Genomic DNA, 18,447 nt, shown 5'->3' with positions numbered 1-18,447 from the left:
GAAAAGCATAGATCAGATAACTGTCTTGAAACAGATTGCTTTTTCTCTAATACCATGCTCTTTCTTTGGGGTTGTCATTCATGCTCAAAGTTTTCATCAAAACCATGTCAATCACTGTGTCTCACTTCTAAAATCAAAGATTAGTGATTTCCCAACCCCCTCTTATGGAATGTAACAACTCTTTGCAGCTTACTGCTCCCTTTAGTTGCTGGAAACTACTTCTGTCTTTAAGTATAGGAAGAATGTATTCCAAAAGAAATTGTTCACCTGGAAACAAATACATCAGTGATCTTAAAGCATAGTGATCTGTTGACTAGCCATTTGTTGCCCATGACTAAATGATAAATCTCTACCATGTATATACTTTAAATATTCTGATATGCATGCACTTGCCCAACAGTGATAAAACAGAGTGATATAATTTGTGTCAATCCATGAAATTCTTACTTGTGCTTTTTGTGTCATATGGGCTACTATATGCATTGCAATGAATGAAGTTTGTTATGGAAATAAAATGATGGCTGAAAGTATCACTACTTAGGATCCTAGGGAAAAATATTGGGACAGTGCTTGCATGTATGAAGAGGATTGGGATCAAATTAAAATATCTGCTTCTATGTGATGATAGGTTTTCTCTTAACTTTTTGGAAAGGTGCTTGCATCACTCTGTAGATGAGGTCTCTCAGAGTAGTGTTTTAGAAAGAAAAAATACACATTCAGTCCTTTGTTACTAGTTCAGTGATTTAGGATTCTTCTGTGACTGTTAGTTAAGTCAGAGAGTTCTTTATACTTTTAATTTATGAGTAGGTTATTTAGGATGGTGTTTGCCGAGGTCTTGTCAAATATTGGAGCCTTAATTTGGATAACGAAGATGTTTTTTGTCTTCAAACTCTTGATATTTGATAGACTTGAATTGTGTAGTAGATTCTATTTACAGATCTGCATTTTAAGGTTCTACTTTCCATTACTGTGTAAAATCCTTGAGATGTCAATACAGGAAATTTTACCTGAGTTAACTTCAAAATGTCTAGGTCTGTTTCCTTTATTTTGTGTTTAGAGTTTATCTTTCCTTCACCACTGTTAGCTACTTTTCTTTTTGCTTTTAGAGCTGTTCTTTTTGCTTTTAGAGCTGTTCTTTTCTTTGTGTTGGTTTCCCAAGTATTAGCGAGCAAGAGCACAGTGATGAGCCATCCAGTGCATGTCCACCTTTTCTGTTTGGCTGTACCACAGCCTTTTTCCGTGATTTGTAAAGCTGTATGTCGTGCTTCCTTACTTATGGGGCCATGTCAACTGAAAATATATATAGGGCAGACACTCTCTGTGTGAAAAGTGTTGTTATGTAAGTGGTGTACTGCAAACGTAACATTCTCCTGTATCAATTTCCTTGCTTGGATCTTAACAGAGTTCTGGGCCATGAGTTCTGTCATAGGTGCCCTTTTCTCAGAGAGGTTTCTCAGTTTAGACAAATGAGCTGTAGCTCTTCTCCATGAGGAGGGGAATGAGCTGTAGGTCTTCTCTGTGTATCCTGAGAATGGTACAACATCCTCATTTGGAGGGCGTTCACAAGACCATCGAGTTCAGCTCCTGGCTCTGCACAGAACAGCCCCACAGGTCAGGCTTGAGAAGCAAGTGATGCCCAATTCTAAACCTAGAAGCTGAGAATGGTCTCTCTGTCTGTCTTTGGTTCTCTTGTTCATGAGCAACCCTGGGGGCAACCCTGGGGAAAACAGACCCATTGGTACCAGGTTGAGATTAGTCCATAAATTACAAATTGAATACTCTTGAGCTACATCAGAATCAGGTAAGAGAGTAACAGTGTAAACTACTGAGTGAGCTTATACATACTGACTTTTTGATCGATGTTGTGAAGCTACTTGAGATTAAAATATTTATTTAGTTTAAATCAGGTAAGAGAGTAACAGTGTAAACTACTGAGTGAGCTTATTATACATACTGACTTTTTGATCAATGTTGAGATTAAAATATTTCTTTAGTTTGCCTGTGTGATCTCATCTTTGGCTTTATACTCTTTATACTCTATTTACTGAATACAGTTATTGCGCTAAGTAGAATTACAAAGAAATTATATATTTGGAGTGAAAAATGGTCAGTGTTCTCCTGAAGTCAGTGTCATGTTTGAACCAGTGAACTATTGGATTTTAAAGTTTTGTTTTAAAAGTTTGTAAATTGTTATTATAAGGTGTAGTTTTTCTGTGATGACTGTGTGTAATGAGATCTTGCTGTAACCTAAGGTGGAGCAGGTTGCCTAGGGAAGCTGTGGATGTGCCATTCCTGAAGGTGTTCAAGGTCAGGTTGGATGCAGCTCTGGCTAACCTGGTCTAGTTGAAGGTGTTGCTGGCCACAGCAGGAGGGTTGGAACTAGATAATCTTCAGAGTCCTCTTCCAACCTTAACCATTCAAGGATGATTCAACAAAGATGAAAACATCAGCAATACCAACTGGCAAGTTCTAATGGCTTTGAGAATTATGCCTTCCTTTTTGTGTCTAGTCTTGCTTTTAGTTAATGATGCCTTAAGATAGAACAATTTAGGACTGAGCAATGAACTCTAAGTCTAAATATGAGAGCAGGAAGTTTTTGAAATCAATCTTTCTAATTATCAAATTAGAAATTTGATTAGACTTATGTAAGCTGTCATACAGAACTCTTTGGAAGACAATGTGTAAGGAAAATAGTTCACAGGAAAATTAAATAAATTTTTGCTTTACTTACATGAAAGCCTATCTTCTAAAATATTCTTAACCTGAAAGATTGGAGGTCCACAAGTAGGTAAAAATGGATGTGCTTCATGAATATTGCTGTTTGAATTTCCTTAGTTACTTCTTGGTATGTGTTCACAGACTCACAGGGTGATTGAGGTTGGAAAGGACCTCTGCAGGTCATGTGTCCAGCTCCCGTCTACTCAGGCATGGACACCTAAACCACATTGCCCAGAACCATGTCCAGGCAGCTTTTGAGTATCTTCTGCCAGTGCTCAGTCACCTTCACAGTGGAAAAGTGTTTTCTGATTTTTCAGATTGTGCCCTTTGCCTCTGGTCCTGGCTTTGTCCTCTTTGCACTCCCCTCAGGTATTTATGTACACTGCTAAGCTCCCCTCTGAGCCTTCTCTAGCCTCAACCATCCCAGATCTCTTTCCCTTCTGTCATCAGCCCTGTAATCACCTTCCTGACCCTTTTCTGGACTCTGTAGCGTGTTCATAGATGTTGTGTACTGGGAGCCCAGACCTGGACACAGCACTCCAGGTGAGGCCTCACCACTGCTGATGAAAGGGGCAGGATCACCTCCCTTGACCTGCTGGCAGCACTCCTGCCAGTGCAGCCCAGGGTAACCAGTAACATTTGCTGCAGGGGCGCTTTGCTGGCTGATGCTCATCTTTGTGTCCAACAGGTTCTTGGCAAAGCTGCTTTCCAGCTGCTTGCTCTGGGATTGTGCCTGATCTGAGAGGTGCCTGGGACTGTTCTTCTCCAGATGCAGGTCTTTGCACTTGCCCTTGGTGAACCTGATGAGATGCTTGTTAGTCCATTTCTCCAGCTTGTTGAGGCCTCTCTGGCACAGCTGTCTGATGTATCTGTCACTCCTTCCTGTTTTGTGTCATCTGCACATCTTGTTAAGGGTCCGTTGTGCCCCAGATTGTTAATGAAGATACTGAACAGAATGGGACCTCGTGTTGATCTCTGATGTGCATTGATAGATACTGACTTCCAGCTGAGTTTTATGGCCTTGATCACCACCTTCTGGGTTTGACCATCTAGCCAGTTTTCAGTCTACATCACAATCTGGTCAGCCAGTCCATCCTGCATCAGCTTCTCCTTGGAGATTGTGTAAGGGCCAGTGTCAGCGGGCAGTACCCATTTGCTCTCCCATCCTAGTGAAGCCAGGTGTTTCATTGTAGAAGGTTCCTGGGGTGCTCAGGCATGACTTTCATCTCCTTTTGATAGAGTCCAGGATGTAATTGAGTCTTGGGTAAAGAAAAATCCCCTCTTTTATTTGGAAATGCCCTGTGTCAAGGTTATAAACTCAGCAGAAACACAGCAATGCTGTTGTAGTGTGTTAGTTACATGTTTGGTTAATGTGTCTTTAGAGCACAATGGATGCCACTAAGGAAAGGCATGTAATAGTTCCTGTGCTTATGCACAGCATCTGCTCTACGCTGAGCAGGGTTACAGGTCCACGTTTCCTGTGGTGCAGGAGTTAGTATGTAATTTACAAGTATGTACACAGGTTTATTTTTAAAAAGATGCATAAAATATTATTGCTTAAAAAAGTATAAGATTATTTTTTACACACTCACGCCCCCATGTACATATTTATAAACTTATTTATGTCTCACCCTTCTCTGAAAGGGGAAAATCACTATAGTAGTCTTTCTCAGTCTTTGTGCTTCTTCCAAAGGAAGAATCTAAGTCTGTGTTACCTTTGCATCAGATGAAGCTATGGTAGGAAGGTTGTCATGCCCTTCTATTATCATTTACGATACTGTGTGTTTACTTCAGTCATGTGCTAGTTGTTCAGCTGTAATGCTGCACACTGCTTACACATTCTGTCCAAGCATCCATACTCTGCCCACATCACACACACACCTTTGGAGTTGTAGCCATTAGTTTTCATGTCCTTTAAGGTTAGCTAAAACTTTAAAAAATGTCTTGCTGTGCTAATAAAACCTCTGTAGCACTTGGACCATGTTAAAAAAGTTATTTCTAATAATAGTGTAGAAAATGAGAACTATTTCTTGTATCTTCTTATGACAGATACAGCACGTGTCACTTGGATTCTGTGTTCATATTTCTTACACAGCCAGCCTTGGGTAAACATGATGGAAGGACAGGCGGCAATTTAGGATGACAGGAATTCAGGAAGACAGTGAAAACTAAAAGCTTGGGTTTCTGACAGGCATCTTCTGAATCTTGCTGAAGTAATGTAAGATGCTACCGCCTCTGAAAGAGATGGTAACCAACTCTTGCCAACTGTTACTCTGCTTTAAGTAGATGCTACCATTTCCCTAGCAGGGTAGCAGAACACTAGTCACAGAATCACAGAACAGCCCAGCTTGGAAGGGACCTCAGAAGATGATCTGGTCCAACCTTTCCTGGGAAAGGGGACCTAGATGAGACTATTTTGTGTCCTGTCCAACTGTATCTTGAAAACCTCCAGCAGTGGGGTCTGTACTGTGTCCCTTGGTGAGATTTTCAGTGATTGATTGTTCTCAAACAAGCTCTAGCTGCACAGTGAATTTATAGTATGCACCTGCACCTTCAGTAGTGACTGAAGTGCCATACTGGAGTGGGAGAGGGAGAGAGCAAGAGTTCCCTTGTGCTGCTCACTAGCACAAGGTGGCAGGAGGCTGGGTCAGACAGCTGTGGGCAGTGTTATCTGAAACTACTGACACACTGGTGCTGGGAGGACTGGTGTCAGTGCCCTCACAACTCTTCTCCTTAAGTTTTCTCATTTTAGGCAAAAAAAACACAGCCCATGAGTTACAGTGGTTTTTTTTTTTTTTAATCCACTGTTCTGTGGTTTGATTTTATGTGCAGTTTCATTGTATTCATTTTTATTAGCAATGTAGTATGTAAGGAAACAGACTCACCATTGAACATCACCTTGGTTTTGCAACCAAGAGGGTTTATTATACTTGCTTCCTTAAAGATCATAGAATCATAGAGTAGTTTGGGTTGGAAGGGACCTTTAAAGATCCTCTAGTCCAAACCCCCTGCAATGAGCAGGGATACCTGCAACTGAGTTGTCCAATTTGATGTTGAATGGTTCCAGGCAAAGGACATCTACTGTTTCTGTGGGCAGTCTGTGCCAGTTTCACCATGCTCATCATAAAAAAAATTCCTTTTATATAATCTGATAATAAGATATAAATGTTCCTATTATTTTTACAGCTGTTGCAGAAATTGCTTTAATGAAAGAATAACAGGTTGCTGAAAACTTGTATTCAATATAAACTCATTTTACCAGTATATTTTAAATTGTAAAAGGTTTTGTCAGGAATTTTGGGCATCTTTGTTTAACTGAAATTGATGAAGTTGATGAAAGCGTAGTATTTTATTTTTGCAGTGTAAAACTGGTGTACACCTTCACTTGAGATTGTTTTGCAATCTGATATTTCTAAGTGGCAACCATTAATATGGTTATTAACATAATGTAGTGCCTGAGTGTCTTACTGCTTTTTATTACACAGTCAATTGCTTATTACTGATTCTCTTTAAATAAGATTAAAGTCTTGCATTTGTTCTTTTTTTTTTTTTAAGTAATAGGGATAACTTAGGGGTAGATAGTGGTAATCCACTCTTTGGAAAAATACAGGAAATTATCTGAGTATCTTGTTTGAGAATGTGTGTGTATATGTGTGTTCTGAGTAACTTTTTTGAGTGTGTGCATGTATATGTGTGTATGCACATAAAATTTATCAGTATAGACTTGTTTTAGGAAGATCTCAGAATAACTGTCAGATAAGACCCAATTTACTTTTTGTGTTTTAAAGTCAACAGGTTGTTTCAGTTGTGCAGTTAATAGCAGCTCATTGGTTTTCAAGAACCGTGCCAACTATAATGTTGAGAGAATAAAGCATATATGAAAATCACTGTTGATGTTTTGCTGTAGGCACTTGAATATTTTATATTTGCTGACATAGTGACAGCTTTAAATTCTCTTTATTTTGCATAGGTTAGTATATATATGCATATATATACACACATATATATTAAGGCAAGTATTAAGGATGCTTTTATTTCTCATTTGGCTTTCTGACTTTTTTTTAACTCTCTGATGTAATAGTACAACTGTTTTGAAGCAAAACCCCTTACCAACTGCATAGTGGGTGCTGTAGGTGGAATAGTGACATTTTCAATAGTTTGCTTAGTGAGCTGTATTTAAACTACCAAAAATAAAACTTGTCTGCTGTAAATCACTTTATATGGACAGGATTGTTGAAAGAAATTGGCAAAACTAATAGGTGGGTTAATTCCTTAATCTCTTGATAAGCTATCACTTTAGCAAAAGCTGATTTATTACTACCTCAGGACATCCAGTTGCATGGCTTTATCATCAGTTCTATTACTTTATGTAATAAATGATGGAAGGATGAAGTTGAAATCTTTGTGAGTTCCCAGCACTTGTTTCTGTGCATTAACCTAAGTGATTTCTCAGTGTAGGAAAGCAGAACATGAGCATGTATTTAAAACTGAGCATATGTTGGAATGCTTTCCCCTTCTAGGTCTTGGTTATTTGCTTATTACCACTTTTTTCTCTTTTTTTTTCCCTTTGAATGTTGTTAATCTACTGAATTACCACAAGAACTGACATTTTCCTTTCCAAGTGGGTGCTGTTCAAAACAAGGTGCAGAGAAGTTAAAAAAAAAAAAAAAAGGCTAGCTGAGACCCCCACAAGCCAAGAACTCCTAGCTTGCTTTATTTAGTGTTCTCTCTTGTCCATATGGTAGGATGGAAAATGTGTTTAATGTCTGGTAATTAAGGAAGTCGAATGAAAAAAAAAATAAATCTAAAGGTACATGTTACTTACTTAGTGTTTGCTAAACAAAGCAGCAAAGCTGTCATTCATCATCTTAAAATTAATTGCAAGTTGATGCAGTAATAATTTTGTTTCTACACAAAGCTTTAAGTCACTAACGTAGTTAAAGCAGGGCTGAATTTGGACAACAGATTTATATTAGTACCTGATTAAAATTAGTTTTAATTAAATCCTAACAATTCAATATATGTTGAGTCTATTATCTACTTTTTTCTATCTAAAAAAAGGATATCCTATAATTTATACCATAAATTTTAGTCTAATCAGGAATGACCTTTGGATTCTTCAAGAAAATTTGTGTTTCTGCTATGCTGCTGATGCTAGGTAACTTTGGAGAAGAAAACTTCAGGAAAGATGCCAGTTCTACAGAGAAATTATTTTTATTATGTAGCAAGGAAAGTGGGAAACAAAACATGTCACAAGGCAATTGGAAAAGTTCTATTATAAAAAAATAAAGCTCAACACAAAGTAACCCTGGAGCACTGACCATGCACTACCATGTTTGGCTTGTAGTTGTCAAATTGATGTAAACTGTGCTCATGTTGTTTGAGAACAGGCCTGTTTATCATGAGCACAGAATCAACAAATTGACATAAAAATTGGAATCGGGAAAAGAAAATCGTTTTACCCAATTTGTGCTCTCCCCATGTAACATTTTTGCCAAGTCTTGACTGTACCGCACGGAATAATCCAGTTGCAAGGATGTAATCAATAGCTTTTTGCAGTACTAATGTGAAAACAAAATACTTGGAAATCTTAGTCCCTTTTTTTTCTTTCAGGACCACTACACCAGGAGAGACTAAACTTCTGGCTTCTGAAGTCTATGATATCCTCCAGTCTTCCAACATGTCAGACATGGACAATGTGAATGAGATGAATTATCGTCGGCGGAAAGCACAGTTTTTCCTTGGCAGCACAAATAAACGCGCCAAGACAGTGGTTTTGCACATAGATGGCCTTGATGATTCGGTAAGGAAAGCTTCAGAGTTTACTGAGATTTATTTTAACCCCAGAAACCTAGTGAGGCTCCTTGTATGACATCATCAGTTGTCAGCAATTTCTGTGAATTGTATTTTGAAGCATGAGATGTGTATAAAATACTGCATAAATTGAGCTTACTCAGAACACCTAAAGATGATGCTTAAAGGCAGTTTACTTGTTGGTTTTTCAAGAAAGAATAGAGTGAACAAGGTGCCTTCAGCATTTTTCACTTAAGGATCTCTTGTGGTTGTGTAAGTGTGTTTATCTAAAAAAAGTTTCGTTTTAGTTATGAGAGATTTCAGGCACTGGGAGTTTTTTTTTAGTATTCTTTAGAAATGCTGTATTTTCTTTGAGATGGTTTTGCTGCATCTTTTCATTGTCTGTGAGATCTTTTCTACTGTAGTGACCAGAATGGCATTTGAATTAATGAGGTCTCACTGAGTCTTTATGTAATGTCAGAATAACTTCTACAGATTTATCTACCATACCCCTGTAGATAACACCCCAGGGCCATGTTTGCCTTTTTACGGCTGCCAAACAGCATGTAGGCTGTTTAAGCACGTTATCCACAAGTGCCCTCCGGACTCTGTATCTTTCAGTTTTGTACCCATTTTAAATGATCAAACCTGATCCTTTGCTTTGTTGCTTTACATTCTGCCAAGTAAGCATGTCCACGGGCCCAGTTTACCAGCAGCATACCCACTGTTCTGTTTTCATAAGACCATAGTTAATTCCCTTAGAAATAACATGCTGCTCTAGCTCACTTTATACAAATATTTTTTACAGTTTTGGCCTTCCAGCACTTGCTCTATCTAGAAAGGCAGTGCTTTGTCAACACCATTGGCTTTGCTACTCTGAATTTTTTTTAAATTCAGTCCCATAGGTTGTTGTTTTTAAGCTTGTAGTTGATTTATTTGTTCACAGGTATCTCCAAGCAAGAAATTTCATCCACTTCTACTCTGTGAGTTTAGATATTTTGCCTGTAGTCCAATTCTATCTTAAAAGCATGCCTTTTTCTTCAACAGATGGAACTTAGCAATATTTGTGGAGTTTTCTCTCTGCAATGCTGAGGTAAAGGTATTGTGAAAAAGCATAGAGTATTTAGATATTCATCTTTAGAGAGCAAAACTGCAGACAGATCACACCAGCATGTTTTCCTAGAAGATCTGTCTGTGCACAGGCTGAGATAGCTGGTGTAGGTAGCTCTGTATTTCATCAGATGATTAAAGAAATGTTTGGAGGTGCTCACCAGAAGTTAAACATCCCTGTAATGCTGTTTTAAGTGTTTTGGTAAGTTGGGACTGGGAGGGTGTTAAAGCTTTTGAGCAACAAAAGCCATTTAGTTTAATTCAATAGTTTATTCCTGACTTAAGTAGCAGAAAATACTAGGTTGCATGTATGAGTTTGAAAAGGCATAGTGAGTAAACACAGAGCTTTAGACATGGTGTTCTCAGTCATTTACATTTGTATGGAAGCTGCTGTTAGGAATGGTTGCAGGTCCTACAAATGCTTGTGAACTTCAAAACCTCAAATAGTAGATAATTGATTGTTTCAGGAAGAGAGGGGAAAGGTCGTTTGTTGTTTAATGTGGTGTTTTAATTTTAAGATCTAATAATCAAATTTGGTGATAAAGGTAAAAAACAAGGCAGTAACTCAGGAGTTTTTGTTATGCCCCTCAGTCAGTTTTCTAGTCTGTACATTATAGTAGTATTTGTGAGTGGCATGGTAATCAGGGTTTGATGTGTAAGGAAATAACCTAAATTTTACCTGTGCCCATGCTTCAGGAGTACCATGCAGAAGTATGTTTAGTTATGTATTGCTGGGGTTTGTGGCTACCTGCCAATCAAATGCCTCTTGCAAAGTATGCCTGTGCAGCAAAGCTGGTGGCTGCCAAGCTGCCAGCTTTTTAAGGAGTTCGTGTGGACCTTAATAACTTTAGTCTTTTAAGAAATTATTCACCAGTTATCTGATCACTGAAAGCCCCACTTTGAATTAAACTGAGGTGCCTGTGATTCACATGGGATCTTAAGAGTAAAAAGCTGAATTCTGTCACAGAACTGGTACATACCCATGTATGAATTTATTTTTTTAGGCTAAGAAGCTATGAAAGTGTTGCTTGCTGTGTCCAGGTGTAGGCTTCAACTTTCACTTGTGTAAGGCAGCCTGTCGTCTTTGCATCGAGTATTTTCTTTCTGTAGTAAAGGCAGCCTATCGGACAAAGTTGTTTTTTGGAAAATGCAAAAATGTTAGCTATTTCAATACATAAACTTACACAAATGAACAAATGTATTGTTTCAATCTATATGCTAAGCTGCTAAAAAAAACAAACAAACAAACAAAAAACAAAAAAAAACCAAACCCAAACTGCTTTAGTTCATTCTTCCAGAGATTAAAATAATTTAATTTGCTTATTGTGCACACAGTGAATACTGACTGGTGATTATTTGGTAGCTAATACAAATATACTTTGAAATTACTAGTAATTTGAAACCTTGCATGAAAAGAATAGTTATTTTAAACCTTATGTAATGGCTGTCACTTTATTTCTGATGCAGTCCATCTTTTTTTATCCCCTTCTGTGCTAGCAGTCTCTCCAAGTTTACTTTAATTCTTTTTGTTGCAACCATCTTGTACAAATATTAAAAGGGGGAAAAAAATAGAACATTCTAAGGTAATGTAGGAAATGCAACTAGTACGGGTCAATGTAATGTTACAGCACAGTAGGTGATGTCACTTGCTTTAAGCATGACACTCTGTGGGTTATCAACCAAGTATTTTCCCTTTAAAATAAGAATTAAGCATGTGCTGTGCCATGATGTCTGTGAGCTGCCACAGATGAAGCAGCTGAAAGATACAACAGCTGCTTTGATGCATTCAGTCAGTATGGAGCCAAGGTGTCTGATAAATAGCAACTTAAACACTAACTACTCATCAATGAGCACTTCAGTCAATCAGAACTTAACCAGAGGGGACTGTTTAGCTGATCACACAGAGAAAAACATTCTTTGCTTTTCAGCACTTTTCTCTAATTATTTACAGTTGATTCCATCCTTCTTTGACTTCTAAAGTGTAAGCAAATTTTTCTTTTGTGGCAAGAGAGTCTAATATTTGTGCACTAAAATGAAAGTTTAGTTTTTCTGTTACTCAACCACACTTTTGTAACCATGTGCTTTGAGACATACAGGAACACAATTAATTGTGAGCATTTTCACCTGGTGTGTTTTTTAGTTGTGGGACTTTGCTTGTTTTTCAGTCTCGAAGGAATCTTTGTGAAGAAGCCTTGTTGAAAATTAAAGGTGTAATTAGTTTTACCTTTCAAATGGCTGTTCAAAGGTGCGTGGTCCGAATTCGCTCAGATTTAAAAGCAGAGGTAAGTGCCTCGTAACCCCCCAGATCCTCACATTATTGCATTCTGTTGCACTGAGCTCTTGCTTTTTTCTGTATTTGTAGGCGCTGGCAACGGCAATAGCATCAACCAAAGTTATGAAGGCACAGCAAGTTGTGAAAAGTGAAAGTGGTGAGGAGGTAGGATCTCTGTCTGTCTAATTGTTACAGCTCAGCTGAATCTTCAATACCAGCACCTCCATGCCCATAACATCTGATAGCAGGCAAAATTTTTTAAGCGTGAGTGTTACACATCCAGTATGAGGGGAATCAAGGATATCCTATGTCAGGATATGAATCCATAGAACAGTTACACAGAAATTATTGTTCAGAAGAAGGACAAAAGTACTGTAATTGATTATCTCCATAATGATATGAAAAGGGTCACAATGAAAGTGGTGGGTTTTCCTGGTTGGAGTTGCTGCTGTGCTTTTGTTTCACAGCTACTGCACTAAAAGGTAGTCTGTATTTACTTGATACTTTCTCTTCCCTATTAAGCCAAAGCTTTTCTTTTGTATCTTCTAAGAATAGTGTTCCTTTTATGTTCTTGCTCTATAGGGCAATGGAGAGTCTCACAATGTGCATGCCTGTCACCCTGAACATGTGTATGTTATAACCTTGTTTCATTCTTTTAAGTTACAACATTTGACATATAACTTTGATTCATTCTTTTAAGTGACAACATTTGACATCATTTTAATCTGTTGTGTTTTACCAGATGCTAGTTCCGTTCCAAGATACTCCAGTGGAAGTAGAGCAGAACACAGATCTACCTGAGTATTTGCCAGAAGATGAGAGCCCTACTAAGGAACAGGACAAAGCAGTGTCTCGTGTTGGGTCACACCCAGAAGGTGCAGCAAGTTGGCTCAGCACAGCAGCAAACTTTCTATCAAGATCTTTCTACTGGTGACTTGTATTTGGTGTTGAAAGACTGTGTGAATGAACCAACAAGGGGGCCAGTTTTCCATTGGTGTGGTGAACTGCCAAGTGCAATTTGCAATAAATCATCACAAAAATTTTAGATTAAGCAAATGTATGCTGCATTTTACATTTTATTGGATGTTTAGCCTGATAGGGCAGGGGTCAAAGGACAGAGGCCTCCAATCAAATTGTTCCTTCATTAGTTTTCCATGTAGATTTTATTGCTTCACTTTTTAAAAATGGGTCCACTCTTATATACCAAATGTTTATGCTAAACCTATAGAGCTTTAAGTTAAGTTTGACTTCACATGAAACACATGGTAGAAAGAATCCATTCAACTCGTCTCAGGGCCTCTGTGGAAGAAAATTCTTAATAGCTCCAGTTGTACATTGAATGAAACACCCTTTTCATTTTTACATCCCTTTGGACTACATCCCTTTGTTTTGTTCAATTTTCTAGATTTTGACTCCAGAGAGAAATACAGTCTGCCTCTTTTTCTGGCCTTTGTTTTTGCCAGCCATGTTCACAGCATGAGCACGAGGATCCCCTTTTGCTGTTAAAACTAGAATCACTACAGACTTGAAATATGTAACCCTTTTATGTATATTGATTTTTTTCCCAGCCTGCCCTTAACTATTGGAGCGCTTAAGATAAGAAAAAAGGGACTGAAAAGACACAAATATGTATACATACATTGTACAGTAAATAAACTAGAACATATTTGTAATGATGGGTGTGACTGACTGATATATATATACATATCTATAACTAATAAATACCACTGACTGCTGTTTAGGCTAGCTGGGAAGACTAGCAGAAAAAGCTGTGGTCTAATGTAGTGATGACCCATTTCAGCTCTGCCTGCAGAGAATAGAGGAATGTAGATTATATTTGATGAAGGAATGGTGTTTACTGTTAGGAAATATTTAATGGTAACTAAAACTTTAAACTTGAAGTGTAAAGCAGGACAGAATGCCTCTTTTGCCACAGTGCCACATTTGTAAATTTTGACTCTTTTTTTGTTTGTTTCCCCCTAACAATCCTGATATGAAGTTACTGTTTCCTCCTAATGTCTTTCATGAGACTCCCATGAAAATACATCAGCTTGGCTTGAAAACATATGCAAACAATTGGCTTTGCCCTGTAACTTACAGACAGTATAAGTCTAAAGATGTCTTAGTAGTTCCTGCGAGCAGAAGTGATAATAAAAGCAAAACTTCTGTAGGTAGTGAATAACATATATCTGAGCTTTTAGTAAACACTGTGCGTGAGAGGATTCAGTACACAGTGCTTGAAAGCTGCAGTGCCCCTGCTTTGTTGCACCAGAGAAATACAGCTGAGAACTTTGAAACATGTTATAAACGTTGTTATACAGTGCTTTTTTGTGGTAATGTATTTGCTATAATATGAATCATATTTACCACTTGGAGACTCAGAAAAGAAATTTAATGCATCAAAGTTATTCTCCTGTGCCAATGCACAAGGAATAAATTAAAAAAAAAAACAAACGCACAGGCTGTCATAGTACTACAGAAATGCTGAGGATATGATAATGTAAAATAATAATAATAATAATAATGCAGGTCAGAGTTCACCCAACCAGGTTAATTGTCATTCTAAGAAAAAAAACCCCAAAATCTTGTTGGCAGACTAGATGTCTCATGTTTTTTACTATATCTAGTTTATTTTTGATTCAGGTTTACACGCACAGATTGAAAATACAGGCTTTTCAGGGCATGTATTGCTTTAAATATGTAATGCTCTTCATATTGCTGTCTAGAATGTTACAGTACCAAATGTGTTTGAAAAGTCCTCTGTTCTATAGCCATGAATGCAGAGTTTTGTTTTTCTGCAGTAACATCTGTTTGCATTTGCATTACTGCACATCTGTTTACTGAAAGACTACACCCTTTGGATATTAATGGTTCAATACCAGTAGGTATTACAGTTCGTTTGTGCATTCGGTCTGTAGGTGTGCTTTTATGACAGTATTGCAGCTCTTGTAGAACAGTTTAAGGCATCTGTAAAAGTTTTTGAAATACATTGTAAAATAATAAAGGATAATATAACTAAACAAAGCATGACTGGTGCCTTCTTAAATGTCTAAAGAAAATCTGGTGCCTTCTTAAATGTGCTGCCATTCTTTTAAGCTACTTGTGGTTTTAGAAGTGTATTCATCTTTGTTTTGACAGTGAGGAATGCAGATGTCCAGTTTTAGTGACTCCTTTGCTGTATGTCAGAGCGGGTCTTTTGTATGTGTGTAGAACATGCTTACATTTCAAACAAAGTTTTTTGTAAAAAGTAGGTAAGCAGATGATTCTTGAGGATATGATCTCAAATTGATTCCTAGGGGGCTTTTTTGGACGTTAGCTTTTTTTTTTTTTAAATAACTGATGCTATGTAGGTCATATTTCATTAGGGAAATTAAGAAAAATCAACACTTCTGGAGAAATTTCTTTGATAAAACTTGGGGTTGAAGTCATAACAAAGACTCGTTAATTTTATGCTTGTACTTTTTTAGAGGTCGGATGAAGAATAAGAAAACCCTTTTGTTCTGACCTAAGGATATGACCAAAAAAAATACTGTAAAATTAGAGGCTTTTAAAGCTTAACTGGGAGATGTGGCATTGGTATTGCATTGCCAAGTTGCAAAGTACTCAGTTGCCAAGGTAGTCACTGCTTACATCCTTGTGGAAGCTCCTGAATTGTCCCAGGGTTATGTACAGCATAATGGAATAATCACTACCATGTTTCCTCATAATAAGAGTAAATGCTGATGGGATAGGTAGAGGTAAAATTGAGGCTCATAGCTGTGCCTCTGTGTGCAGCTGTCAAAGCACTGTAAGCATTGTGCAGTACAGTGAAATAAATTATACTCTGGCTTTCCCACTCCAAATCACCTATGGCTTGTTCTGTACAAAAATAGCTGATGTGGCTGAGTTTTGCCACAGGCCGTGTAAGCTGGTGAGGGGGGTACTGTGTGGGGCTAATTTGGAAGAAAACATTGACTACCTAGGGAGATGCAAACTGGCAGGTGTGAAGTACTCCTGTAACTGCCTGCAACATAAAATAAAACGTGGGTGCGCCTTTTTGCCTCTGACAACGTTCTAGCTGTCAACTAGCAGAGTTTAAAAACACACCTAATAAAAATTAGCAGCACCACTCCTTCCCATATTCCTTTGGCAGAAGGTTGGATCATACAGTCCTTCCTGTTTCTTTGTCTGTACCTAATTATTCAGAGTTGCTCAAATGTTAACAACCTCTGTCTGGTAAAATTAAGGGTAGAAAACAGATAGAGATGAGAATAACATCTCAACCCATCTCTGATGCTGATTGTAATTCTTCAGGAAAAGTTGAAAGCACATGATTTGGCAAAAAGGAGTGAGTGGAGGGGTCACTGGATACTTCTTCAGTGAGGTGCAGCATCTGATTAGCCGCAGGGGTGACTGCCTGTTGAGATTCCTGCTCTAAAGCTTAGTATAAAGCTATTAGAAAAAGAAATTGTCCTATTTGTAGTTTACAGAGGGCAGGCAATGGTCTTTGTTTAGCCTGCATTGCAGATTTTGAATAGGGTGGAACAAAGCTGATTTAAATTTGCAGTCCTCTGCATGTATGTAGAGAGTGCATGGAGAGCAAGTCTACCTCTGTGAGCTGACACATGTGCCACATCAGAATTACATTATTTTAAAGTTTCTTCAAGTCGCTGTTCATTTATTTGCATGTTGCACTATGCAAGTGACTGCAAGAGTTAGAGCTTCCTCTGTGGAATAAATTAAGATCCCTTGAAGCAGTTAAAGTCTCAAGATACAAACACATCTCAGAGGAGATGCACACTGTTACAGATTTTTGTGCCAGTTGTCATGGTAGAAGTTGTTTATTATGTTAGGATCTGAAGGCTGCTATCTGGATCAAGTTCCCAGCAGCTCTCTCTCTTCGTGGCTACCAAGATACAGAACTTGGTAGCTAAATAATTTCTGCAGTGTTTAATGCTTGTCCAGTGGCTACAGTTCAGGCTGATCAGCCACGCTAGTTGTGCTACTCTATTGTTTCTAAAGAGCTGAATAAAATCACAAGTGAAACCAAACTTCTTATGTCAAAAGCACTTCTGTGCCAGCAGTGCATGGCACTATGTCTGACTGGCATAACAAAGGTCTTTTAAGTAGCTGTTATAGAAATCTGAATGCCACAGACCCACCTATGACAGGAGTCTTGTTTTCAGTTCCTATCAGGGCACCAAGTCTAAATACAGAAAATAAGGGGGTACTGTTTGAGGTAATACTTTGCTCTTTCAAACCTCTTCTCTTTGAGGTCCTTCAGGCTCATGGCATGCTAACCCACCAGTGCAGGGAATTGCTGTGTCAGCTTCTCCATGGGAACTGTCCCTCTGGATGTTTGCTGGTGAAGGGAGGGTGAGATCTCTTGTGAGCCCATGGCGAGCGAGCAGTCTTTAAAAAAGCATTTTTCTACTGATCTCATTTTACAGACTGTACAGTAGAATCTGTTTACCCAAATTGCTCAGGATTCCTGGGAAGTGCAAAATTTTGTGAGCTGTCTCTGATTCTTTGTTCATGCTTCACTTCATAAATAAACTGAAATGCTTTCCATTTTAAGAGAGACCTTTGCACTGTCAACTTCTCTGGGCTGGAATAGGAAAGTCAAACCTGCCACAAGCAACTTTCCTTATTGAGTTATACATTTGCTGCATCAGGATGTTGAAAGGCATGGCCAAAAATGAATTTTCATCTCAAAATAGTTCTTACTGATTCGTTAAAGTTCTAGGTAGCAAAGAAGTTTTGGTAACAAATACCCTTTTAAACTGTTTAAAAAAATTCAGCTGTCTTTGCATATGTTGTATTTCAAAAGCTTTTCACAACATGATCTATTTCAGCAGAGTTAAACACCACCCTGACCATGGCATTTGTGCTCTTTCCAGCAATTAATGTTATCAATTGGTTTTAATCTTTAACATTTCTCTAAGGAGGTGTTGTCTCCTTTCTAGACTCCCCATATACACAGTATTATATATCTTATATAAATGTATTGTTTCTTTTTAATTACTTGTCAAGAGCATGTTTTGGTTAAACTCTCTTCCTGCCCCTATGTATAGCACAGTAGAAAGTGACAGCACACCAAAATGTCCCTTTTGTGGTGTGACCTTTTGGCTGTGCTTCCTTCACTGGGCAAGTATCCATGCATTGTTTTGTATTTAATTTTAAAGGGTAGGTAGATGATTCAGCACAGGCAGTCCTGGTTTTGGGAAGGCTGGGAGGGAGTGGAAGGAAACTGGAAGGCAATTCATGGGCAAAGAGAGTTTGCATCTGCAAATGGCTGCTCCTCCTGGCCAGAGGAGCAGTGCTAATTTAGCTTTACGTGAGACTGTCTAAAGGTGAGGGTTTGATTTGCATTACTGCAAGATTAATTTTTTTTTTCTGAATAAAAACTTAAACTGCCATAATGGATTTTTGATTGTAAAACCCAGTATTATTCATATGGAAGTCCCACATTCAATATTGACAGTGCCATTCAGGTTCATAATCTCGGTATAAAACTAGAAGCTTATACGTTGTCCTTGGATTTCATGGCTTTACCTCCTTTGCTACAACAAATA

The 18,447-nt window shown here is 38.1% G+C and overlaps 1 protein-coding gene across 2 annotated transcripts in view; it reads left to right on the top strand.

Annotated features, from left to right (window-relative positions):
• The window catches only part of ARMC1 (armadillo repeat containing 1), a 34,205-nt gene extending 19,292 nt beyond the window's left edge, over positions 1-14,913 (top strand). For both annotated transcript variants that reach the window (XM_041412856.1, XM_041412857.1), the window contains exons 4-7: positions 8,332-8,521; positions 11,787-11,903; positions 11,984-12,058; positions 12,636-14,913. In XM_041412856.1, coding sequence (XP_041268790.1) covers positions 8,332-8,521; positions 11,787-11,903; positions 11,984-12,058; positions 12,636-12,827 — 574 coding nt within the window. In that variant the 3' untranslated portion in view covers positions 12,828-14,913. The remainder of the gene's footprint in view (positions 1-8,331; positions 8,522-11,786; positions 11,904-11,983; positions 12,059-12,635) is intronic.
• The last annotated feature ends 3,534 nt before the right edge of the window (positions 14,914-18,447 follow it).

Source organism: Onychostruthus taczanowskii, unplaced genomic scaffold, assembly GCF_017590055.1.
Source record: "Onychostruthus taczanowskii isolate IOZ18803 unplaced genomic scaffold, ASM1759005v1 scaffold4, whole genome shotgun sequence".
Taxonomy (NCBI): domain Eukaryota; kingdom Metazoa; phylum Chordata; class Aves; order Passeriformes; family Passeridae; genus Onychostruthus; species Onychostruthus taczanowskii.
The sequence above is the reverse complement of the archived record's forward strand: the minus strand, read 5'-3'. Positions and strand labels throughout refer to the sequence as shown.